We start from the raw sequence: 25,243 nt of genomic DNA on the forward strand, positions 1-25,243 counted from the left end.
CCTGCAACACAACACCCCATAAATCCCTGCAGAACACCACAAGTAGATACAATACCCCACAAATGACTAGAAAACCCCACAAATCCCCACAAAACCCCACAGATACCTGCAAACTTGTCCCCAAACCCCACAAATCCCTATAAAACCCCACGAATCCCTACAAAACCCCACAAATAACTACAAAACCCCACAAATCCTTACAAAACCCCACAAACACCTGCAAAACCCCACAAACACCTACAAAACCCCACAAATCCCTACAAAACCCCACAAATTCCTACAAAACCCCACGAATCCCTACAAAACCCCACAAATCCCTACAAAACCCCACAAATAACTACAAAACCCCACAAACACCTACAGAACCCCACAAACACCCACAAAACCCCACGAATCCTTACAAAACCCCACAAACACCTACAAAACCCCACAAATCCCTACAGAACCCCATAAATCCCCACAAAAACCCACAAATCCCTACAAAACCCCACAAACACCTACAAAACCCCACAAATCCTTACAAAACCCCACGAATCCCTACAAAACCCCACAAACACCCACAAAACCCCACGAATCCCTACAAAACCCCACAAACACCTACAAAACCCCACAAATCCCTAAAAAAACCCACAAACACCTACAAAACCCCACAAATCCCTACAGAACCCCACAAATCCCCACAAAACCCCACTAATCCCTACAAAACCCCACAAATCCCTACAAAACCCCACAAATCCCTACAAAACCCCACAAACACCCACAAAACCCCACGAATCCCTGCAAAACCCCACAAATCCCTACAAAACCCCACAAACACCCACAAAACCCCACGAATCCTTACAAAACCCCACTAATCCCTACAAAACCCCACAAACACCTACAAAACCCCACGAATCCCTACAAAACCCCACAAACACCCACAAAACCCCACGAATCCCTACAAAACCCCACAAACACCTACAAAACCCCACAAACACCCACAAAACCCCACGAATCCTTACAAAACCCCACTAATCCCTACAAAACCCCACAAACACCTACAAAAACCCACAAATCCCTACAAAACCCCACAAACACCCACAAAACCCCACAAATCCTTACAAAACCCCACGAATCCCTACAAAACCCCACAAACACCCACAAAACCCCACGAATCCTTACAAAACCCCACAACTAACTCTAAAAACACACGAATCCCAGAAACCACCCCCGTCCCCCCCATAAAAAAAAAAACCCTAAAAACCTGCAAACTTGTCCATGTCGCGGAGGGGGAGGCTGTAGACGAGCTGCTCGCCGCTCTCCTGGAGCAGGCTGGCTGCAGGGATGTGCTGCCTGATCACAGACGTGGTGGCCTCCGTGTTGCAGTAGGCATCGATGTGCATGCTGAAAAAACCCAGCAGCATTTGGGGTTGGAGGTGTGACAGCACCAGCACGGCCCTAAATATTCAGCCGTACCCTTCAAAGGGTTAAAAGGATTTTTTTTTTCGGGGGTGTCGCGATGGTTTTGGGTTAATTTATGGGTTTTTTTTTTGTTTTGTTTTGTTTTTTTTTTAAAGAGTTGTCGAATTTTTTTTTTTCTTTTTATGTTGGAACAAAATGAATTAAGGGTTAGGTTTGAGAAGTGATGGTTTATTAAGTCGTTGAGAAAGTGAAATATGTGTTTTTGTGAATGTGGGTGTTGAAAATTAGTAAGTTTAAGTAAAATGTACTGCATAAAGTAGTAGTAATGGTAATGGCAATAGTAATAGTAATAGTAATAGTAATAGTAATAGTAATAGTAATAGTAATACTGATACTGATACTAATACTGATACTAATGCCAATACCAATACTAATAGCAATAGCAATAGTAACACAAATAGTAACACTAATACTGATAACAATAGTAACACTAATACTAATACTAATACTAATACTAACACAAATAGTAACACAAATAATAACACTAATACTGATAATAACACTAATACTAATACTAATAGCAACACAAATAGTAACACTGATACTGATAGTAATACTAATACTAATAGTAATAAGAATAACAATAGCAATAGCAACACAAATAGTAACACAAATAGTAAAACTAATACTGATAATAATAGTAACATTAACACTAACACTAACACTAATACTCTAATACTAATACTAATACTTATACCAATACCAATACTGATACTAATACCAATACCAGTAGCAATACTAATAGCAATAGCAACACAAATAGTAACACAATAACACTAATACTGATAATAACAGTAACACTAATACTAATAGTAACACAAATAGTAACACTGATATTGATACTAATGCTAATACTAACACTAACAGTAATAGTAATAACAATAGCAATAGCAATAGGAACACAAATAGTAACACAAATACTAATACTAATAGTAATAGCAATAGCAACACAAATAGTAAAACTAATATGGATAATAATAGTAACACTAACACTAACACTAATACTAATACTAAGTAATAGTAACAGTAACAGTAATAGCAACACAAATAGTAAGACAAATAGCAACACAAATACTGATAATAGTAACACTAATACTAATAGTAACACTAATTAGTAACACTAATACTAATAGTAACACAAATAGTAACACTAATACTAATACTAATAGTAACACAAATAGTAACACTAATTAGTAACACTAATGCTAATACTAAGACTAACAGTAATAGTAATACTAATAGTAATACCAATAGTAATACTAACAGTAATACTAATGCTAATTAAATACTAATTTATAAAAAATGCTTTTATAATAATATAATAATAAGTTATGCTATAAAAATATATAAATGTATGTCATTTTTATATATTAAAATATATAAAATATAAAGATATAAATGAATTACATATAGGTAATAAAATATAGGAGTAAATTATATCTAGAAATTAGATAATTATAATACCTATAATAATTATACATTTATGAATAATGGAATTTTATGAAAATACTAATCAAATTACTAAATACTAAATATTAAATTAAAATAAAAACTTTAATAATAATGAATTGATATATAGACATACATAAGTGAATTATATATAAAAACACACAGCTATAATAATTCCAATAACGAACCATGTAAATAACGAAATTATATATAAATACTAATCAAATTACGAGATAAATACTAATAAATCAATTAATAAATACAATTTTAACCAAAAAATCTCCAATTAATAAACCAAAAGCACTAGATCTCTTAGGGGTTCCAGCAGAGGAGAGTAAGGCCAGAGAGGGGAGGTGGCCCCTAAGGACCAGAACGGTGCCAGAGCTACCTCAGGCGATATCCAATGCCCCACTTGCTCTTGAGGAACAGAGAAGAGCCCAGGCACTTGAGCATCCCTTGGGAAATCACAGCTTTACGATCTGGAAAGGAAAGCAGGGTCCCTCTGGAGCACAAAATGCAGGATTTCCTCCCAGATCCCACTGTGGATCCCACAGCGAGGGGAGGGATGGGATAATGGGATAATGGGATGGGATAATGGGATGGGATGGGATAATGGGATGGGATGGGACAATGGGATGGGATGGGACAATGGGATGGGATGGGCTCACCAGCCAGGATGTCAGCCTCGTCCATGAAGTGGGTGCTGAACACAGTCACACGTTTGGCTTTCCTGCTCCTCAGCAGGTTCCACACGATGTGGCGGGAGCAGGGATCCATCCCTGCCGTGGGCTCGTCCAGCAGCAAAACCTGCGGGCAAAACCAGCAGGGCTCTCCAGAGCTCTGAGCTCAGCAATCCTTCCCCAGCACAGCCAGAAGGGTTTGTCTGAAACCTGCCAGTTACTGCTCTGAAACAGGGGACGTCCCAGACTAACAAGCTTTGGTCACTGTGCTTTGAATAAATCCATCTCCTCTTGTGGAAAATGGAAAAATCCTGTAAGAAATTTATGCCACAGCCTGTTTTATACTGGTTCCAACAGAATTATGTGGTCGAATCACAACTTAGCCATGGATTCACTCTTTCTGCTAAGGGTTAAAGGCACACACCTGCTTTTAAAACCCCCAGGAACTGTCACACACATCATTTTTAACCACAGATCTCAAAGCAGTCCCCATCCTCACAGAACAGAAATGACAGAGCTGGAACACAAAAGAGCTCTCTGGCTCTGTTCCTGCTCCCAGCTCCTGGATGGCTTTGGAAGAAAAGCATCCAACAATTTCACTGCTGGGGGATAAATGTTACCTGCCAGAAATTACACACAAAACTTTGCCACATGATTTATTTGCCAGAGATCAAATCCAAAGCTGCTGCTGTTACCTGAGCCTCAAGAACAAAGGTTGAGAGATTAAAATGATTGTAATTAAACCATAAATGAAGAAAAAAAGGCTCTTAAAGGAACAGTTTCTGCATTTTGCGCATTACTTGGTTTTGACGAGAGAGACCAAGCCTTCCATGGATCAGCAACACCAAGGTGAGAATAATTCAATTCCTCTCACCTTGGGGTTCCCAAGAACAGCAACTCCCACTGACAGCCTCCTCTTCTGCCCCCCACTCAATTTTTTGGCTTGATTGTCCCTGATGGGCTGCATCTCCAAATCCAGCAACACCTTCTGCACCTTGAAAACGCCAAGAAACACATTTATTGTTTTTTAAAAAAACAAACTATAAATTTTTTTTTTATTTAAACCAGACTGTCAACAATTAACATTCAAATTAACTGCTGCTGGTTCCCAGTGTGTTCTGTATCTGAACTGCACAACCTATACACAAAGTTTAATGGTGTCTGTAACTGGACCTAAATGCCAGCTTTAAAACATTTCATGGGCATTTTCATCTTAGGAAAACCCAAAAGTTTATCCTTGCCTAAATATCTGCTGTACCTCTTCGTGCACTGCACCATGAAGCAATATTTCCCTGTAAAAGCAAAACCCTGCAAGGATATTTTGATTTAAAAATGTACACGTAACACAACAGCCGTGGCCAGGTGAGTTACCTCTTGTATCAAATCGTTCTGGGGGATGCCCTTGATGGCAGCAAAGATGGAGAGGTTCTCCTCCACAGTTAAAATGTCAAAGTGGATGTCAGACTGGGGGCACACCCCTGCGATCTGCCTCACCTCCAGCATCTCATCAATCTCAGACACTCTGTGCCCATAGACTGAGACAAACCCTGCAAGAAATTAACATCAAATCATGGAATGGATTGAGTTGGAGCGGGCCTTAAAACTCATCTCATTCCCAACCCCTGCCATGGGCTGGAAAATCTCCACTGGAAATGGAATCAGCAGAGAAAAGTTTACAGCCTGGCGTGGACAGGATTTACAGGTGGGCTCTTTCGGGTTTTATCCAAAGAAAAATGTGGTGTATGCTGGAATAACCACTAAGGTTGTCAGGGCTGGTCTGGAAGCAGGGCTCCCCCAGCCCTGCACTCACCATCTGTGGGAGGGCACAGCCCGCAGAGGATGTTCATCAGCGTCGTCTTCCCGGTGCCACTGTGCCCCAGCAGTGCTGTGATCTGCCCCTCGTAGATGTCAAAGGACAAATCTGCTCCCAGGGCACAGCAAAAGGAGGTGTCAGGGTGGGAACCTGGCTCCCTCAGCCAGCTCCTGCCCCAGCCTCAACCCAAATGTTTAACCCAAATGTTCAACCCAAATGCCCAACCCAAATGCCCAACCCAAATGTTCAATCCAAATGCCCAACCCAAATGTTCAACCCAAATGCCCAACCCAAATGCCCAACCCAAATGTTCAACCCAAATGTTCAACCCAAATGCCCAACCCAAATGTTCAATCCAAATGCCCAACCCAAATGTTCAACCCAAATGCCCAACCCAAATGCCCAACCCAAATGCCCAACCCAAATGTTCAACCCAAATGTTCAACCCAAATGCCCAACCCAAATGTTCAACCCAAATGCCCAACCCAAATGCCCAACCCAAATGTTCAACCCAAATGTTCAACCCAAATGTTCAACCCAAATGTTCAACCCAAATGCCCAACCCAAATGTTCAACCCAAATGTTCAACCCAAATGCCCAACCCAAATGCCCAACCCAAATGTTCAATCCAAATGCCCAACCCAAATGTTCAACCCAAATGCCCAACCCAAATGCCCAACCCAAATGTTCAACCCAAATGCCCAACCCAAATGCCCAACGCAAATGTTTAACCCAAATGTTCAATCCAAATGCCCAACCCAAATGCCCAAATGTTCAACCCAAATGTTCAATCCAAATGCCCAACCCAAATGCCCAACTCAAATGCCCAACCCAAATGTTTAACCCAAATGTTCAATCCAAATGCCCAACCCAAATGCCCAACCCAAATGTTCAACCCAAATGTTCAACCCAAATGTTCAACCCAAATGTTCAACCCAAATGTTCAACCCAAATGCCCAACCCAAATGTTCATCCCAAATGCCCAACCCAAATGTTCAATCCAAATGCCCAACCCAAATGTTCAACCCAAGTGCCCAACCCAAATGCCCAATCCAAATGTTCAACCCAAATGCCCAACCCAAATGTTCATCCCAAATGCCCAACCCAAATGTTCACATGTAGGGTTGCATTCCCACTCTGCCTGGTTTCATTCACACTCTCCTACCCCAGGCCAGGCCGGGATGGTCCCACACCCACTGGGGGTGGCCACCTTTCAGAGGCACCCAGGGAAAGGAGGTGACAGCACCAGGGAGGAGGGGCAGGGGAGATGACATCACTGCACGGGCAGAGGAGGAATTGGGGGTGATGCCAGCAGGCACTCCTTAGGGATGAAGGGCTCATTTTGGGGTGCTAGTTTAGACACCACTGTGTGACAGAGGACACGCACAAGCACATCTGGCATTCGTGCTCCAGGGCCCCACCCCTCCAAAAGAAACCAAAACCAGCCTGAACCAAAACACAAAAGATCACTGAGCAACTCAGCTACTGCTCCTCTGCATCCCATGAGCAGCTAAAAAGCTGAAATGTTCTTACTTCTGAGAGCCTCCACGGTTTCCCCCTTTTTCCTGAATGTTTTCTGAACACAGCTGATCCTGAAAGAAGACACGTCATGGCATCAACTATTTCAGCACCTTGACATGGCATTTTGAGTCATCAACACTCAGCAACAACCACAGCAAGACAAGCAGATGTGGCACCAGATGTGTTAAAAACCCATCGAGGCAAGTCAGGAGATTGGACAGGTTCTCCCAAAACTTGGCCCATCTCCATCCTGGCACCAGAAAGTTTTTCCTGGTCACCTTCTAAGGTATTCCCTGTGGTGATAAGTTGAATTATTTCAAATCTCAGTCTCTTTCACATGGTGCAACAATGCACTAGAGGCTTCCCAAGAGAGGAAAGGGAACTTCTCCCCAGCTACCCCCCAGCAGTTGCACAACACAAAAGGAGACTCCACAGACATGAGATGGAAAAGAGGTGCTAGCAGAATGGACTCCAAAGATGTCAATCCTGACAGCTCTTGATCAAAATCAGGTAAAAGAAAGCAGAGAGATAAATAAAAACCATCCTTTCCAGCCCTGCCATTCTTTCAAATGAAAAGAACAGCCAGTTTATCTGGAGGCACCAAATCAAGGATGGATTTTGGAAAATGAGCATGGTAAGTGGATTATGGAGGGTGAGTAATGGGGAAGGGAGTGAGTAGGAAAGAAAATAAAACTTGCACATGGAAAGATGACAAGACTGTGTGAAAATGCTGGAGCTGGTGGAGGGATGATGTCGAAAGAATCCTGAATGAATAATGCAACAACAGCCCATGTTCCCATGGGACATCAGGATTAAAACTGGGCTCCTGAACCTGTGGCAGATGCCCAAAGAGACGTGGGTGGGGTGGACAACACAAAACTCATGCTGCTCACTAAACTCAAATATTTGAGATTAGTGAAGCCAGCCAGGAGTGAAGATGCAGAGTTCCCCATTTCCCATGAGGACACACCCCGGGAAATGATGGGAACAAGGGCTAAAAGGAAGCCATTGAAAACAGCTCAGAAAGCCCAAAAAGCACACGAGAGCAGGACAAGAGGTGACACAAAGCACAGCACAAAAGGTGACAGTGTGGACAACATTTCCCTGGTTTTTTTTCACCCTCTTGTATGTGACAGATGGGCAAAACCACCATGAAATTCCCCTCTGGTCCAGGAGAACACCACAGTCTTGCCACCAACCCAGAATTCTGTTTTTTCCCCTCAAATGTGCACTCCCAGGAGCTGAACCCTCCCAGCAGTGTTCCAACATCTGCAACTGCTTATGGCCCCAGTGAGAAACAGAGGGACTGGAAGAGCAGCAGGGCCGGACAGGGGAACTCAGCCCACACCAAACCTTCTCCCCAAGGCCAGGGATTTCTCCTTGGATCCAGAGCCCTGAGGATGGGGATTCGCTGTGTGGGGGGCTCTGGCAGTCCAGGTGCTGTTTGAACCCAAGGAGTGGAGAGACAAGGTTGGTTCTCAACCTGCCCTGAAAACTCCAGGTGAGCTGCTCACCCCCAAGCAGGGCAGGGGCTCTTACCTGATGGCTTCCTTGCCCTGGAATTCTGAAGGCACAGGTTCCACAATCTCACTGAAGCTCAAGCTGCCATTGACACTGCTCTCATAGAGCTCCTTGTAGTTTTTCCTGTGCTTTGACCAAAATGAAGGTTTCATGAAGAAAAAGGGCGTGCGGCGCAGGCCAAACTCCCCTGGGGGACAGCACAAAAAGCAATTAATGAATTAATTCCTCAGCACCGGCCACAAACATCCCTCAGCTTTGGGCTTTCAGCTCCTCCTGTAGCCAGCCCACACCTCTGCTCCTGAGGAATTCCACCAGCCAAATTCCTGCTCCAGCCACGATTCCCCATCCCCACTGCTGGCAGGCTCCACTTCTGCTGAGTATTTAAATAAATGTGCAAATCTTCTACCCCAGAGAAATCCCCAGTGCTGAGTGAGCAGTGACTGAGAAACGTGGCAGGGAGAAAAAAGAGAGGGACTGGAGGTGAACAGAGCTGAAGGGTTTAACCAGGCTTTCATCTTGAGATTAACAACTTGATTCTGTGTTTTAGGTTCGACTGCTTCCGTCACAGGGAGAGAACCGAAAGAGGCAGAGCAGTCCTTGATTTCCAGCCCTCCAAGAGGAAATTGTAAAGGCTTCTTAGATAACTCAGGAAGGAAGTTTTTCCTCTAGAAACAGGGGGAAATGAAGCTTTTTAAGGCCAGGCCAAAACCCCTCCTCACACCTCACAGTTTTAATAGAATATAAATTATTTCAGATAAAAAAGTGTAAAATTCTGTGTGAAAACAGCATCACCTCCTTTCTCCACAGAATTTAGGGGAGGGCTGCCAGCCTGGGGGACTCAGGATTTCAGGATGATCCTCTCACAGCCCAGTTTTTGTCAGGAACTTACCTGGGATCACCTGGTCAAGGTAGACAGCTACAAGCAGGTAAAAGATGCTGTCCAGCACCAAGAGAATCAGAGAGATACAGAGAGGGTAAGGACCAGCATTGATGTTTGCAAATGTTGCTCCATCCTCATAATCCTCCAGATGCATGACCTGCAGGGAGAGATGTCACACACCAAAAAGGCAAAACAGCACAGTGCAAAACATGGCAAAAACCCCCCAAGATAATGAGAAAGGGACTGAGATCACAATGGACACAAAGAATAGCAGCTGCTTTACAGTGCTGGATATTAAACTGCTATGAAATAAAGCATCTTCTCCACCATCACCAGCTTATTAAAAATAAAATATCTACTTAAAAACCCCATCAAGGGCTGTTTGCAAATGATCCTTGGCTGCTGCTGGAGGGGCAGGTGGGGATTTACCTGTGCAACACCAATCAAGAAGCTGCACTGGCACAAAGGGCTGAGGATCCACACGAAGGATTTGGGGAAATCCTCCAGCAGGACAATGTTGAGGCCCACAAAGCCAAAAACCAGAGTTGCCAGGAACTCCACTATCCCCACGTGCTTGGACTTCTTAAACAGAGGTGTCAGCATCAGGGCAAAGAAAACCTGAGGGCAGGGGGAAAACAGACAGGAAGGGACTGTAGTAGTAATAATAATAATAATAATAATAATAATAATAATAATAATAATAATAATAATATAGAAATTGTGCAGAAAAACTAACACAGCTGCCTCTGACAATCATATTATTTTCCTGTTGTAGTCACTACAGCATTCACCCACACAAAATCATGGAATCATTTTCAGCTGGAAAAGACTTTCAAGATCGAGTCCAACTGTTCCTCTTATGAACTAAGACAAGCAACTGGACACATAAATATATTTATAATGTATTGTTTTATAATTCTATGACAGTTTATTATGGTTTCAGCATCACACTCTGTAGCAAGAGCTTTGAAGAGGACCCAGACTGCAGAATGGTTCTGAGGAGGGTTTGTAAACCTGATGATTATTTTTTTATTATTATTTATTTATGATTATTATAAACTCAGACATTTCAGGAGGGAAAAGCATGTCTCATGGTGATGGGTGACACCTGTACAACATCCTACAAATAGGAGAAAACCCAAGGAAGGGCAGCTCAGATTCCCAACGCTGCTCAACCCTACAGGAACAACATTTCCCCCAAATATTCTGGCAGAGAGAACAAGACCAGGTGGGAAGGGAAAAAAACCATCAAACCCCCATGGATGGGATAGCTGAATTGATCAGGGCTAGGAATACTCACTGAGGAGACTCCATAGAGGAAAAAAAGGAGGAAGATGACAAAGGCACTGCTCTGGGGGAAGAGGGACGAGGCCGTGGCGATCACTGCCATGAGGATGGACATGACAAAAATCAGGCTCACGTAGAGCAGCACCCAGGACAGCCTAGGGAGAAAAGGGGGGAAAAACCAGAAAAAAATGAATGAATCCCCAGCCACACAAACAGCAAAACCCACCCCTCTTTAATATTCCAGACAGCTGCACCAAAGGGAAAGCACGCAACAAAACCCAAGTAATCTTTGATTATTGGGAACATCTCTGGGATGGCTCTGGGCACACACAGAGCCAGGGCAGCTGAAGATGCACAATCAGGTGGTTCACCATTACTTTTTGCATAATTAATTCCCTGGTGTAGGCAAAAGAGGGTAACAGAGGCGTAGGTTTCAATAATTCAAGAAATTCCGTTTAAAATTTAATGCAGGGTGCTGGGCAGGGTAATAAAATCCTGCTCTGTAGGAAAACACGAGCTGAGAGTCTGAGAACAACTCTGACCTCAGCAAACAGGGGTGGTTTGTGTCCAGGTAACAAAAAATTACACATTACCTCTGAAACAACTGAAAATAAAAATGATCCCAACCACCCCAGGTGGCTGTTTCAGTGCAGATGAGAAAACCCTGCCAGAAAGGGTCAAACAAAACCTGGTTTTATCTCCTCAGCTATCAACGATTTCAAATTAACACACCATTTGGAAGAAAAAGAAAATATCCTATTGCCCAGGCTAATTTTCATCAGGGTGAGGAAACAATTGAAAAACAGCTGCTGAGACTGCTCTGGCACGTTCAAATGATAGAGTTGGATTAATTTAATTATGTGCCAGGCTGCAGGTTACCTGTTGAGCTTCCAGGAAAGGAGGTAGTGAGCCAAAAATGTTTAAAAACTTCCCACAAAAACCTCACACATGATGAGGTTTAATCCCTTGAAGTCTGATGTAGCTTTAATGAATAACTGCAGCAGGATTACTTATTAAAATATTCATATTTTCATGGCACTGGTTTCTCTGTTTGATTGTACAGAGTATCTCAGATTTTGGTTGTTTTCAGTTTAAGACTGAGGGTGGGATAGAAGAGGTTAACTAGAAATATTTTTAAAAAATATTTATTTTTTTCTTTTATAAGCAACAGGCTATACCAAACACTCCCATACCAGAAGGCAGTGTCATGGAGTCCCAAAATTTTCAAGAATTCCTTCAGCTTCCTCTCCTTTTCTGCCACGATGTGAATTGCCAAATAATACCCAAAGGGGGAGAACGCAATCACCAGGTAAATTAAAATGATTGCACGAGGGAAATTATCAATTTCCACCACTGCAGCCTCTCCCATGACCATGGCTCTGGTCAGATCCAGCTGTTCCCAAACAGAATGATTTGTTTTCAGCTGGAAGGAAGAGGAAAAAGAGTTATTTTGACATTTCCCCTGATTTTTCAGCCCCACCTCAACCACTCCACCCTGGCTGGCAGGGTGAGATCTGGAGAACCCAAAACCTTCCTGACCCCAAATCCCAGCCAAAAGCAGGGACAGTGGAAAACACCTGTATTTCCTGGGGATAAAATCAGAACATTTCTGTCACTAAAAAAATGGAATTTGCTGTCACCACGAGCAGAGTGAGGAGAGGGAAAATTGGGAAAAATTGCTGAGCAATAGTGACACCAAAATAAGGCAAATTCTGCATTCCCCTGCTTGGAGTGGCATTTTGGGGTGAGCATTTGTGTTCTGAGGAGGGGCGTGCTGGATGTTTGGGATGCAAATGGAGACAAAAAATCCTATTAATCCAACCCAACGGGATTGGGGAAATCCTGGGAAAAAAAAACAAAAAAAAAACAGCTGGGATGTGACACAGCATCTCCCAGGATGTCCAGACAGAGGAAACGAGCTGGGCAGCCCCAGGGTGTGCCCTTCCTTGGGGCACGGTGGGGTTTGGTGGGGTTTGATGGGATTTGGTGGGATTTGGTGGGGTTTGGTGGGATTTTGGGGGCTTTGATGGGATTTTGTGGGGTTTGGTGGGGTTTTGTGGGATTTGATGGGGTTTGATGGGGTTTGGTGGGATTTGATGTGATTTGATGGGGTTTGATGGGGTTTGGTGGGGGTTTTATGGGATTTGGTGGGATTTTGGGGGGTGTGATGGGATTTGGTGGGGTTTGGTGGGATTTGATGTGATTTGATGGGGTTTGATGGGGTTTTGTGGAGTCTGATGGGGCTTGATGGGGTTTGGTGGGGTTTGATGGGATTTTGTGGGATTTGGTATGGTTTGGTGGGATTTGGTGGGATTTGATGTGATTTGATGGGGTTTGATGGGGTTTTGTGGAGTCTGATGGGGTTTGATGGGGTTTGGTGGGGTTTGATGGGATTTTGTGGGATTTGGTATGGTTTGGTGGGGTTTGGTGGGATTTTGGGGGGTTTGGTGGGATTTGGTGGGATTTTGGGGGATTTGGTGGGGTTTGATGGGGTTTTGTGGAGTCTGATGGGGTTTGATGGGGTTTGGTGGGGTTTGATGGGATTTTGTGGGATTTGGTATGGTTTGGTGGGGTTTGGTGGGATTTTGGGGGGTTTGGTGGGATTTGGTGGGATTTTGGGGGATTTGGTGGGGTTTGATGGGGTTTTGTGGAGTTTGATGGGGTTTGATGGGGTTTGGTGGGGTTTTATGGGATTTGATGTGATTTGATGGGGTTTGATGGGGTTTGGTGGGGGTTTTATGGGATTTGGTGGGATTTTGGGGGGTTTGGTGGGATTTGATGTGATTTGGTGGGGTTTGATGGGGTTTGCTGGGGGGTTTATGGGATTTTGGGGGGTTTGAAGGGATTTTGAGGGGTTTGATGGTGTTTTGTGGGGTTTGGTGGGGTTTTTTGGGGGTTTGATGGGGTTTGCTGGGGTTTGTTGGGGGTTTGATGGGATTTTGGGGGGGTTGAGGGGATTTTGCGGGATTCGATGGTGTTTGGTGGGGTTTGGTGGGATTTGGTGGGGTTTGATGGGATTTGTTTTGGTTTGGTGGGATTTTCTTTGGGGTTTGATGGGGTTTGATGGGATTTGTTGGGGTTTGGTGGGATTTGTTGGGGTTTGGTGGGATTTGTTGGGGTTTGGTGGGACTTTTTGGCGTTTGATGGGATTTGTTGGGGTTTGGTGGGATTTGTTGGGATATTTTGGGGTTTTTGACCTGGATGATGGCAGCATCAATGCAGGCCTGCAGTGCTGTGAACCCTGAGCTCCAGTAGGTCACTGACTCACAGCTCTTCCGCAGGCTGGAGCACGTGGCTGCAGGGAAAATTGGGAATTATCACCTTCAGGATCCCTCCCAAACCAGTCCATTCCACAATTCCACCTTACAATCCCAAAAAACTGACTTCCAGCTGCCCTGCTCCACGCCAACAACCCCCACAAACCAATACACAACAATATGCATCAGCAGGCACAAAAAAACCCAAAAAACAACCAAAAAAAATTTAAAAATGGGATTATTTTCCATCTTGTACCTCTGGATTCTGTATAGATGGAGGACATGGCAATGGAGTCGTGGAACCTCAGCTGGTAGGACATGGAATCCTTGAACACCACCCCCACAAAGTTGGAGGGTTTGAGAAAACTTGCCTCTTCCAGCTCCTCCTCACTCAAATATTCCTCAGTGATGAGGCCTGGGAGTATTAATTTAAAAATTACTCGTTTTTTAATTCATTCCCTGGTACAGCTCTGAAAGAAAAATGCAGCAAAACCAGCAAAAAAACAAAACAAACAAACAAAAAAAACCCCAAAAATAAAGCCAACAAAAAACCCCTCAAAACCAGAAAAAAAAAACCAAAAAAACCCCAAAACCAACAAAAAAACCACCCTCAAAACCAGCAAAAAAACCTTAAAATTAATAAACAAAACCCCAAAATCAACAACAACAAAAATACAAAACCAGCAAAAAAACCCCAACAAAAACAAAAAAAAAACCCACCAAGACTAACAAGAAAAAACCCAAAACCAACCAAAAAATCCCAACAGCTTCACATTCATTCCTGTGAAAAATAAAGAGATTTTTTTCTATTACAGCATGAGATATGAGGGGAGAAATAAAAAAGGATTTAAGGTGTGAATACCATCCTCAAAGTTATCAAAAGCCACTTTCTTCATGATTTCCCGAGCCATGGTTGTGGGTGGGGTGTAGCCAATGACAAAATTCACCAGCACTGAGGTGTCCAGAGGACCCAAATCTGTGTTGGCCACCTCATCATATTTCCTGTGAGGGTGCATCATGCTCATCAGGATCAGCCAGAACAGGAAAAACAGTGGGAAAAGCACCTCCTGCACAAAAAAAATGGAATATTTCAAATTTTGGTATTTTAAAGGGTCGTAAAAAGTCATTGTGTGCTCATCAGGATCAGCTAGAATAGGGAAAATAGTGGGAAAAGCACCTCCTGCACAAAAAAAATGGAATATTTCAAATTTTGGTATTTTAAAGGGTCGTAAAAAGTCATTGTGTGTTCATCAGGATCAGCCAGAACAGGGAAAATAGTGGAGAAAGCATCTCCTGCACAAAAAAAAAAATAAAAATATTCATGTTGCTGCACCAAAAAAAAGAAACATTTCAAAAAAACCTCATCAGGATCAGCCAGAATAGGAAAAGCAGTGGGGAAAGCATCTCCTGCACAAAAAAAAAAAACAAAAAAAACCAAACATTTATATTTTAAATCACTGCCATAGAAAAATCATTCCCAGGGTTTGGCAGCTCAAAGGAGGGGCTGGGTGCAGGTTCTGGGCTGCAAAATTCCCTGAATTTTTTTGGTGCTGCAGTGATTTTGATGCCAAATCCTGCCCTGGTGCTGGAGCAGGGTTTTTATCAGATATTAGGAACTTTTGAAAACCATTGGATATAATATGTCATTAATACATAATAAATATATAATATATAATATATAATATATAATATATAAAATATAATATATAAGATATAATATATAAGATATAAGATATAAGATATAATATAAAATATAAAATATATAACATATAACATATAATATATAATATATAATATAGAATATAGAATATAGAATATAGAAGATATAATATATAACATATAACATATAATAGATAACACATAATAGATAATAGATAATATAGAATATAGAATGTATAATATGATATGTAGTATATAATATAGACATAATATATTATTATATTAATATGTATAATATATACTACAGCATACATATAATATTAATGACAATACCAATATAATTCACTGCTAATAAATAATTTCTTAATTAATAAACAATTTAACCATATAATTAGAATGTTAATGACTATACTACCTAATGTAATTTACTAGGATATTCATTAATATAATATTTTAAATGTATTACGTATATAACAACTAATATTAATATATGATGATATATACAATTATAGTTTTATTATAAAATTATAATTTAATATTCAGGTCTGTTATCTGGATTAAACCTTTCACACCAGAATATTTTTTTTTAAACAAAGGATCACAAAACACCTTCTGAAAAAGCCTATTTCACCCCAAAATTCAGAGCAGACCCTAATGCTTCACAAACTTTAAAACAAAATAAAACGTTATTTTCTAATAATTATTCTATGTATTATATTTTTATATACTTTTATTATATTTTTATATAATTTTATATAATTTAAAGTTTTTATTGATTTTTATAGATGTATTATATTTTATTTATTATCTTTTATTTAGTATAACAATAATTCCTCTGCTTCAGGAGTCACTGAGACAGGATGTGCTGGATCCCCCCTCACCTGGACGCTGCTTTTCTTAGTCCTACACTTAATGAGACAATTCTTGAACAAGAGAGCTCGGGTTTGCCTCCACACTCCTGCTTCTCTTGGAGCAGCTGGTGCCATCTTTCAGGACTAGTTTGGGAAGAAGAAAAGAAATTATAAATTTTTATTAAATGACAAAACAATTTCCAAAGCTGAGGCCAGGCAGTTGCAGCGTTGGGAGCCTTTTATTTTTATATTTTCACAGAAAGGGCTCACTAGCTGCTTTTCATGTTTTAATGTGTTCTGGTACACATCTTATGTGCCTGTCACCCAGAGAAACAAACTGGGAGTGAGAGAAACTGGGAGTGAGAGAAACTGGGAATTGGGAATGAAGAGAAACTGGGAGTGAGAGAAACTGGGAATGAGAGAAACTGGGAGTGAGAGAAACTGGGAGTGAGAGAAACTGGGAGTGAGAGAAACTGGGAGTGAGAGAAACTGGGGAATGAGAGAAACTGGGAATGAGAGAAACTGGGGAATGAGAGAAACTGGGAATGAGAGAAACTGGGAATTGGGAATGAAGAGAAACTGGGAGTGAGAGAAACTGGGGAATGAGAGAAACTGGGAATGAGAGAAACTGGGGAATGAGAGAAACTGGGGAATGAGAGAAACTGGGAATGAGAGAAACTGGGAATTGGGAATGAAGAGAAATTGGGAGTGAGAGAAACTGGGAATGAGAGAAACTGGGAGTGAGAGAAACTGGGAATGAGAGAAACTGGGAGTGAGAGAAACTGGGGAGTGAGAGAAACTGGGAGTGAGAGAAACTGGGAATTGGGAATGAAGAGAAACTGGGAGTGAGAGAAACTGGGAGTGAGAGAAACTGGGAGTGAGAGAAACTGGGAATTGGGAATGAAGAGAAATTGGGAATGAGAGAAACTGGGGAATGAGAGAAACTGGGGAATGAGAGAAACTGGGGAATGAGAGAAACTGGGAATTGGGAATGAAGAGAAATTGGGAGTGACAGAAACTGGGAATGAGAGAAACTGGGAGTGAGAGAAACTGAGAATTGGGAACGAAGAGAAACTGGGAATGAGAGAAACTGGCAATGAGAGAAACAGGGAAGTAGGAGTGAGAGAAACTGGGAGTGAGAGAAAAATTGGGAATGAGAAAAATTGGGAATGAGAGAAACTGGGAATGAGAGTAATTGGGAATGAGAGAAATTGGGAATGAGAGAAATGGGGAATGAGAGAAATGGGGAATGAGAGAAACTGGGAGTGAGAGAAAAGGGAAATTAGGAGTGAGAGAAACTGGAAGTGAGAGAAAAATTGGGAATGAGAGAAACTGGGAATGAGAGAAATTGGGAATGAGAGAAACTGGCAATTGGGAATGAGAGAATTTGGGAATCCAACAGGGAATTTGGGCCGAAGATGCCTCGGGACGCCTCGGAGCCAGCCCAGGGCAGGACCAGCTCTAGTCCAGCTCACCAGCCCTGACTCAAGCCGGCTTTATTTGCATTTTTCTCCACTGGGATGCCAGCGGCAGCTACTGCTGCGGGAGCAGAATTCCGGGCTGGCTGGAGGAGCTGAGGGCAGGCAGCCAGAGCAGGGAGAGCAGCGCCAGCTGCCCGGGGCGAGCTGTGCAACTGGGCATGAGTAACCCCCTTCCCTGCTGGAGCAGGGCCAGCACCCCGGCATTCTCCTCCAGCCCACGCCAACCTGCCCGGCGCTCCAGGAGAGCGGCACGCGGCCTTTGGCACGGGAGGAATACACGGAATGAAACGGGGAATCTCTGGAGGGTACCTGGGGAGGGAGGGAGGGAGGGTGGCGGGGGTTGGAAGGGTTCTTCTCTCCTGGGTTTTGCCACCCTCGTTGCTGCCTGAGGTTGGGAGTCACGGGTCAGTCTCCATCTCCCTCTGCTTCCTCAGCTGGGAACGTTGGAACATTTCACCTGGGCAGGTGAAACAAGATCACGAGCTGCTCAGTGGGGACAGGTGACGCAAACCCCACCTTCAGCAACACCTACACACCCCAGTGAAAAACTGAGTTATTGCTCAGCCCTTCAGCCAAAACCCAGTGGAGAACGGAGGGATTTATCCACATTCCAGGCTTTGCAGCTGCCAACACTCATTCCAGAGGCAGGCTGATGTTCCTGGTGTACAGCTCTGGGTTCTCAGTTATCTGTCAGACACCACATGGCTCAAACTTCCTGTCCTGGCTGGATTTCAATGGGGAAATCTGTTTTTGGAGCACAGACATCACCTCAGTAACAGGACACAGGAAGTTCCTCAGATGTCAGCACCACTATAAATAACACAAATACTTTATACACAGAGCCTGTCTGAGCATGGGAGGGATGAGAGGAGGGAAAAGGGGCTCGAAGGAACCAAATCTCTGCTCCCAGGCTGGCTCTGGGGTCCTGTCTGGAGCAGTGACCCTGCAAGCACGAGGGATGTGGAACACAACTGCACATCACTGCAAGAGAAGCTCTGGGAAGGAATCCCACCTCCAGCCTGGAGTGCTGCCCTCACAGTGAGACTACTTTAAAAAATGAGGGTGAAATTAAAAATAATTTTTCAAAAATTTGCTTAAAGAAAAAAAAAAATCCAACCATAAAATGCTTCAACACCAAGCTATGATAGTAACCAAGCCCTGCAGGAAAAATGAGTACAACCCCTCTGGATATTTTCGGGCAAGAAACATTTCCCAGTGACAGCATAGTGTTTGAAAAATAATCAAAAGTGGCAGCTCTTGCCTACAGGTCATGAAAATCACTGTGCTTGTCCCCTTTGCTCACAGCACGCCCTGGAAGTGCCACTGCTTGCACATTCCAAGAGCACTCCCAGGAACAGAAACTCCACCGAGCTCCCTCCTCAAGGCCACTCAAGGGTCTAACCCAGCAGCCCCTCCCCTCCCCTCAGCCACAATATTTTAATTAAACCCCCAAAACTGGCAAAGATGATTTAACAAGGTTCAATCACCAGTGACAGTTACCGTTTCTCTAATTATTTTCTATCCACTTCTAAAACCCAAAATCCTCCCACATCTCCACTGGAACTCTGCCATGCTTTCATTTACATCACCCAGGCTGGAGGAAGGGTCATTTGAAGAGTGTTAATTAATTTTTCATATTACACCTGCCACCTCCACGTAAGCTACAGAAGGATGAAGGACACTGAAGAAGCATCACTTGAACGGTGAAAAACTGTATTTGGGGGAGAAAAAAAACAACCAAAATCCTCTTTGAAACTCCAGATGAGGGAAACGAACACAGAGGCCGAGCAGAAAAAGCTGCCAAGGCATTTTAATTGATTAATAGCAGACAAAATGAAGATACTTTCGACCTGTGAGAATCCTCCTCAATTTAGGTACTGTCTTGTGATTTCTGCTGACCTGGGATGTGGGTGACACACAAACGCTTGTGGGTACCTCAATCAAAACCATCCCAAGGGAATGGCTGGGTTTGGGTTTTAATTCCACATCTGAGACGCCAGTGCTTCTTAAATAATGCTCAGATGATTCTCGGGAAGCTTCCCCTCCCTTCCCCTGTAAAGGTCACATGGTGATTTAGTGCTGCACAGCACGTTTGCCTTGTCTTTCAAGCAAAAAAAAAAAATACCCCAAAACCCCAAAACCCAAAAGAGAACCAAACAAGAGGGGTGTCAGCCACAGCTAAATGAGCTGTGCCTCGAGGCAAAAACAACTCATCAGTGAACAACCCCATGGAGCAGCAAGAAAATAACATTATTGATTATTGATCTTGCTGCTACGAGCCAAGAGCCGAGGCGACACTTCAGCAAAACTCTGGTGTGCTCTTCACAGCGCTTCAATTATTTAAATTGAGAGTATAACAACACAACATAAATGCCTTAAGCTGTAATTTTTAAAAACAAGCTGAATTTTCTCCATTCTGTGAATTTTCTCCTTTCTGTGATTTTTTTTCCTTATCAGCCCCAAGGGAAACAAAGTCCTGCCCTCCCCGGGGATGCAAATCCCTTCCCTCCAAATTCATCCTGGTTTCTCTGTGGGGACAAGGAATGACACGGAGCAGAGCTGGGTCAGGCTGTCCCTGCACGGCTCCCTCAGCATCCTCAGCATCCCCGAACATCCTCCTGCATCCCTGAGCATCCTCTGAGCATCCTCAGCATCCCTGAGCATCTCCAACATCCCCGAGCATCCTCCTGCATCCCTGAGCATCCCCGAACATCCTCTGAGCATCCTCAGCATCCCTGAGCATCTTCTGAGCATCTCCAACATCCCCGAGCATCCTCCTGCATCCCTGAGCATCTGCAACAACCCTGAGCATCCCGGAGCATCGTCCTGCATCCCTGAGCATCCTCTGAGCATCCCTGAGCATCCTCCTGCATCCCTGAGCATCTCTAGCATCCTCTGAGCACAGTCCTGCATTCCCGAGTATCCTCGGAGCATCCCTGAGCAGATCCAGCATCCTCCCGCATCCCCACCGCGCCCCAGCCCCGGGGACCCCCGCGTGTGTCAGAGGGAGGACACTCCTGCTTTCCACACCTCCCTTTTCCCCCGCTCTAAATCCCTGGAAATGCGCTTTTCTCACCGTTTTGAGCCCAGCCCCGCCGACCCGGCTGCCCCGGCCATCGGCACTCGCGAGTAATGACGCGCACCCAGGTGCAGCCCAACTCCTCCTCTTCCTCCCCGCTCCTTCCCCTTCCCGTTCCCCCGATAGGAGCCGGGAGGGGCCGGGCCCGGCTCCTGCCACCGCCCCCCGGTACCGGGACCGCCCCTCTGCAGCGGGGCATGGCCGGCGGAGCCCCGAACCCCCGGTACCTCCCGGTGCCTCCCGAACCCCCCGGTACCGTCCGAACCCCCCGGTACTGCCCGAACCCCCCGGTACCTCCCGAACCCCCCGGTACCTCCCGACCCCCCGGTACCTCCCGAACCCCCCGGTACCGTCCGAACCCCCCGGTACCGTCCGAACCCCCGGTACCTCCCGAACCCCCGGTACCTCCCGGTGCCTCCCGAACCCCCCGGTACCGTCCGAACCCCCCGGTACTGCCCGAACCCCCCGGTACTGCCCGAACCCCCCGGTACCTCCCGAACCCCCCGGTACCGTCCGAACCCCCCGGTACCGTCCGAACCCCCCGGTACCTCCCGAACCCCCCGGTACTGCCCGAACCCCCCGGTACCTCCCGAACCCCCCGGTACCGTCCGAACCCCCCGGTACCTCCCGAACCCCCGGTACCGTCCGAACCCCCCGGTACCTCCCGAACCCCCCGGTACTGCCCGAACCCCCCGGTACCTCCCGAACCCCCCGGTACCTCCCGAACCCCCGGTACCTCCCGAACCCCCGGTACCGTCCGAACCCCCCGGTACCTCCCGACCCCCCCGGTACCCCCCGGTACTGCCCGAACCCCCGGTACCTCCCGGTGCCTCCCGAACCCCCCGGTACCTCCCGACCCCCCGGTACCTCCCGAACCCCCGGTACCGTCCGAACCCCCCGGTACCTCCCGACCCCCCCTGGTACCCCCCGGTACCGCCCGCTCCGCAGTGCTGGACTCGTCCCTGCAGGTGACCTTCCCCCTCCTCCCGGGGACATTCCCGGTCCGGGATCCCCTTTCCTTCCCCTCCTTAGGGCTCCATCCTGCGGTGACCCCGACCCCCCTTCCCAAGGACTCGCTCCTCCCAGGGATCCCATTCTCCTGGTGGGTCCGAGGATCTCCTCCTCCTCTCCCTCCTCCTCCCAGGAACCCCGTCCTCCAAGTGACCCCATTCCTTTCTCAGGACCCCATCCTGTAGGTGACCGTCCCTCCCGAGGACTCCGTTCTCTGGGTGATCCATGATCCCCCCTCCAGGGACTCCATCCTCCAGGTGCCCTCCTTCAAGGGACCCCTCCCCTTCCAAGGATTATCTCCTCCAAGTGACTCCATCCCTCCTGAGAACCCCTTCCCCAGGGACTCCATCCTCTGGGTGACCACCCCTCCCGAGGATCCCAGTTTCTGGATGATCTCCCCTCCCTCCCAGGGACCTCCATCCTCTGGCTGCTACCCTGTCAAGGGACCCCCCCCTTCCAAGAATTCTCTCCTCCAGGTGACCCCATCCCTCCTGAGGACACCGATCTCTGGGTGATCCCCCCTTCAAGGAACTCCCCCTTCCAAGGATTCTCTCTGACCCCATCCTGATGCCTCATCAGCCCTAAAATCACAAGCCAAACGACATGAAAATGAGGAAAAAAGCAGTTTACTGAAGTCCTCCAAGCAAGCTTATGGCGGGATGCACATGGGATACAGGGCTTCAACACTTAGGAGTTTAGCAAGAATCAGGAATCCCCAATTAGAAGTACAGTTAATGAAATAATTCCCCTCTTGGCTTGGCCCCCTGCTGAAGCCTCCCCCTTGCTTCCAGCCCCAAGTTATTTGTATCTAAATAAGTGGGAAAGTGAAATGGCTTTGGTTTGCTGAAGAAGCAAGATTAGAGCAGCATTAGAGCAGCATTCCAGGAAAGTGTTTGTCTGACAAAGCGCTGAAGTTAGCTAAGAAACAGAACCACACATATATGAAAAATATATAAAAAGTAAAAATCTTTGGGGCTCAATCCCTCCTGAGGACTTCACTCCCAGGGACCTCCATCCATCTTCCAGGTGACCCCCCCCTCCGTCCAAATAACCTCCCTTCCAAGGATTCTCTCCTCCTGGGATCCCATTTTCTGTGTGACATTCTCTTGAGGACCCCCCTATCCCAGGGATTCCATTCTCTCAGAGAGCCCCCTCCCAGGGCCCCCCATCTTCCAGGTAACCCCCTGCATTCCAAGGATTCCCTCCTCCTGGGGACCACACCTTCTGGAAGACCCCCCTCCCCCTTCCAGGGACACCCCTTCTTTTCTGCAGCCCCCATTCCCCAGGGACACCCCCCTTCCACCTCCCAGCACAACCTTGGTGAGGAGCAGAGAAAAGGAGCTGGAAATATGTGCTGGGGGCCTGCAGGTTTAAGGCTGGGTGGGAGCTGCCTCACTCCATCCACTGCTCCCGGCTCTTGCCTGCATCCACAATGTCACCAGGATTTTATTGCATTACCCAAATTATAATTAAAGCATTGAAAAAGCTGCCCTGAATACCAACCCTGAATTCCTGCTGTTTACAGATGGGTGCTGGTTCCTGCGATGCTTCCCATGGAGTTATTCCCCCTCTGGGATCCCTGTCACCCTCTGGGTGGCCCCGAGCCCCTGAGCAGCCTTTTGCTGCCTTTGGGATGTGATCAACCCCACTGAGATGTTTGTTCATCACCCTGCTCCCACTGCCGAGAGCGCAATCTGAGCACAGCCCGACGTGCTCCGATTTTCTAAGTACCTCCTGTGAGCTGCTGGGAGGGGCTGAGCTGAGCAGAAATCCTGAATCCTGCTGCAGGAATGCTGCATCCATGCTCAGGAAAACACCCAGCAGCTCCTGCTGCAGCACGGATTCACTGCTCAGATCCCTGCAGGGGTTGGGAGTTCCTCGTCTGGGTTGGTTTGTGCACGAACATCACGAACAGCAGCGACCCAGCTCTGTAACCACAGCATGGACTCCACATTTTTTTCTTGGAAAATGGAGATCAGGACGCTGTGTCCTCATCTGGAAAGAAGGATCTCGTAGCACAGTATTAAGTGAAAAGCACTGTTTGCACGAGGAGGTCCCAGCCATGCAGAAGCCTTTGCATCTGCTCCTTCACCCACAGCAGTGGTTGGGAATATCCAGGATTGAAGCCCCAGCCTGGTTCCAGGGCCCTCATTAGGTACAAGCCCCACAGCAGCACAAATCTCATGGAGACTTTATTTTTTTCCCCCTTTAGTTTCCACCTTAACCAAGAGTATTCGCTCAAAGGACTCTAATTAAATAATTGCCTAAAGAATACTCAGTAAATACAATGACATAACTGCAACTTCAATTTAAAAAAAAAAGAACCCAAAACTTTTTATCTTCATCCACCAAGCATTAAACACAATAAAAGCCGTCTGGGGCTGAATTCTTCTGGTCACTTTGTTGTGGTCTCTGTTTATACTTCAAAAGTTGTAACTGCTCATATTCGTGTTCCATTTCTTCCTGGCCTAGTGGAAGTTGGAACGAGATGGTCTCTGAGGTCCCCTCCTGATGCTGGTTTGGGATTTGCCTTTTTTCCTTTTCTGTGTTCTCTGTATTCTTCACAGATATATTTGTAACTCTGCAAATACCTATTGTACTAGTGGCTGCTTTTCCATGGCCTTTCTCTAGGAAGAAAAAAAAAAAAAGCAAAGCAAATTCCAGAGCTCCAAGCCCTGGGCGGTACAAGGTCCCAAAGCTATCCCGGGTTCTTCCTGGGAACCAAGGTTGAGAGCAGCTCCTGGAGATCCATTCTCATGGATAAATCCCAGCCAGTTCTCAGGGAGGACTCCAGAGAGCAGGGCTGACCTGGGGGGGTGAAATGCAGTCACCACTTGTCCTGCTAATTGGTGCTTTTTATCAATCCTGCTATTTTCCTAAAAGCTATAAATGTGTACTCATCCCTGTGGGAGTGGGCTTTTGTGGACATCTTTCCATAACTTCTCTTGAAGGCCTTCATTAAAGATCTGCTCTGACATTACCTCCTTACCAAAATTATCTCAATTTTCATTTCCAGATTGGAAAAAGGCAGCATCCATCCCAAACCACTCCATGAATCTGTGATTTGGGCTCTACTTGCAAAGTCTGTGACTCATTGGAGCTCAGGGTATTTTAGCCCAACAACTCCTCCTTGAGAGGTTCACTGTTACAACGCCCCAGGACAATTCATAGCAACAAAATGTGACACAGCAACATCTGGCTGTGTCATTTGGGAGGGAAACATCTCCTAAGATGCTCCTGGCAGGTGGGTGAGACAGAATCAGCACCAAACAGAATCAGCAGCTGAGAGTCAA

The 25,243-nt window shown here is 45.6% G+C and overlaps 1 protein-coding gene across 1 annotated transcript in view; it reads right to left on the bottom strand.

Annotated features, from left to right (window-relative positions):
* Nucleotides 1-16,514, bottom strand: part of ABCA5 (ATP binding cassette subfamily A member 5) — a 31,772-nt gene extending 15,258 nt beyond the window's left edge. Inside the window, exons 1-16 of the mRNA XM_062506095.1 lie at nucleotides 16,410-16,514; nucleotides 14,732-14,936; nucleotides 14,126-14,284; nucleotides 13,810-13,907; nucleotides 11,806-12,035; nucleotides 10,626-10,767; nucleotides 9,755-9,943; nucleotides 9,335-9,482; nucleotides 8,464-8,632; nucleotides 6,937-6,995; nucleotides 5,401-5,511; nucleotides 4,962-5,137; nucleotides 4,465-4,584; nucleotides 3,579-3,717; nucleotides 3,299-3,389; nucleotides 1,244-1,383 (exon numbers count right to left, since the gene is read on the bottom strand). Of these exons, the coding sequence (XP_062362079.1) occupies nucleotides 1,244-1,383; nucleotides 3,299-3,389; nucleotides 3,579-3,717; nucleotides 4,465-4,584; nucleotides 4,962-5,137; nucleotides 5,401-5,511; nucleotides 6,937-6,995; nucleotides 8,464-8,632; nucleotides 9,335-9,482; nucleotides 9,755-9,943; nucleotides 10,626-10,767; nucleotides 11,806-12,035; nucleotides 13,810-13,907; nucleotides 14,126-14,284; nucleotides 14,732-14,936; nucleotides 16,410-16,514 (2,281 nt within the window). The remainder of the gene's footprint in view (nucleotides 1-1,243; nucleotides 1,384-3,298; nucleotides 3,390-3,578; nucleotides 3,718-4,464; nucleotides 4,585-4,961; nucleotides 5,138-5,400; nucleotides 5,512-6,936; nucleotides 6,996-8,463; nucleotides 8,633-9,334; nucleotides 9,483-9,754; nucleotides 9,944-10,625; nucleotides 10,768-11,805; nucleotides 12,036-13,809; nucleotides 13,908-14,125; nucleotides 14,285-14,731; nucleotides 14,937-16,409) is intronic.
* Between the last annotated feature and the right edge of the window lie 8,729 nt (nucleotides 16,515-25,243).

This window comes from Cinclus cinclus, chromosome 20 (assembly GCF_963662255.1).
Source record: "Cinclus cinclus chromosome 20, bCinCin1.1, whole genome shotgun sequence".
Classification (NCBI taxonomy): domain Eukaryota; kingdom Metazoa; phylum Chordata; class Aves; order Passeriformes; family Cinclidae; genus Cinclus; species Cinclus cinclus.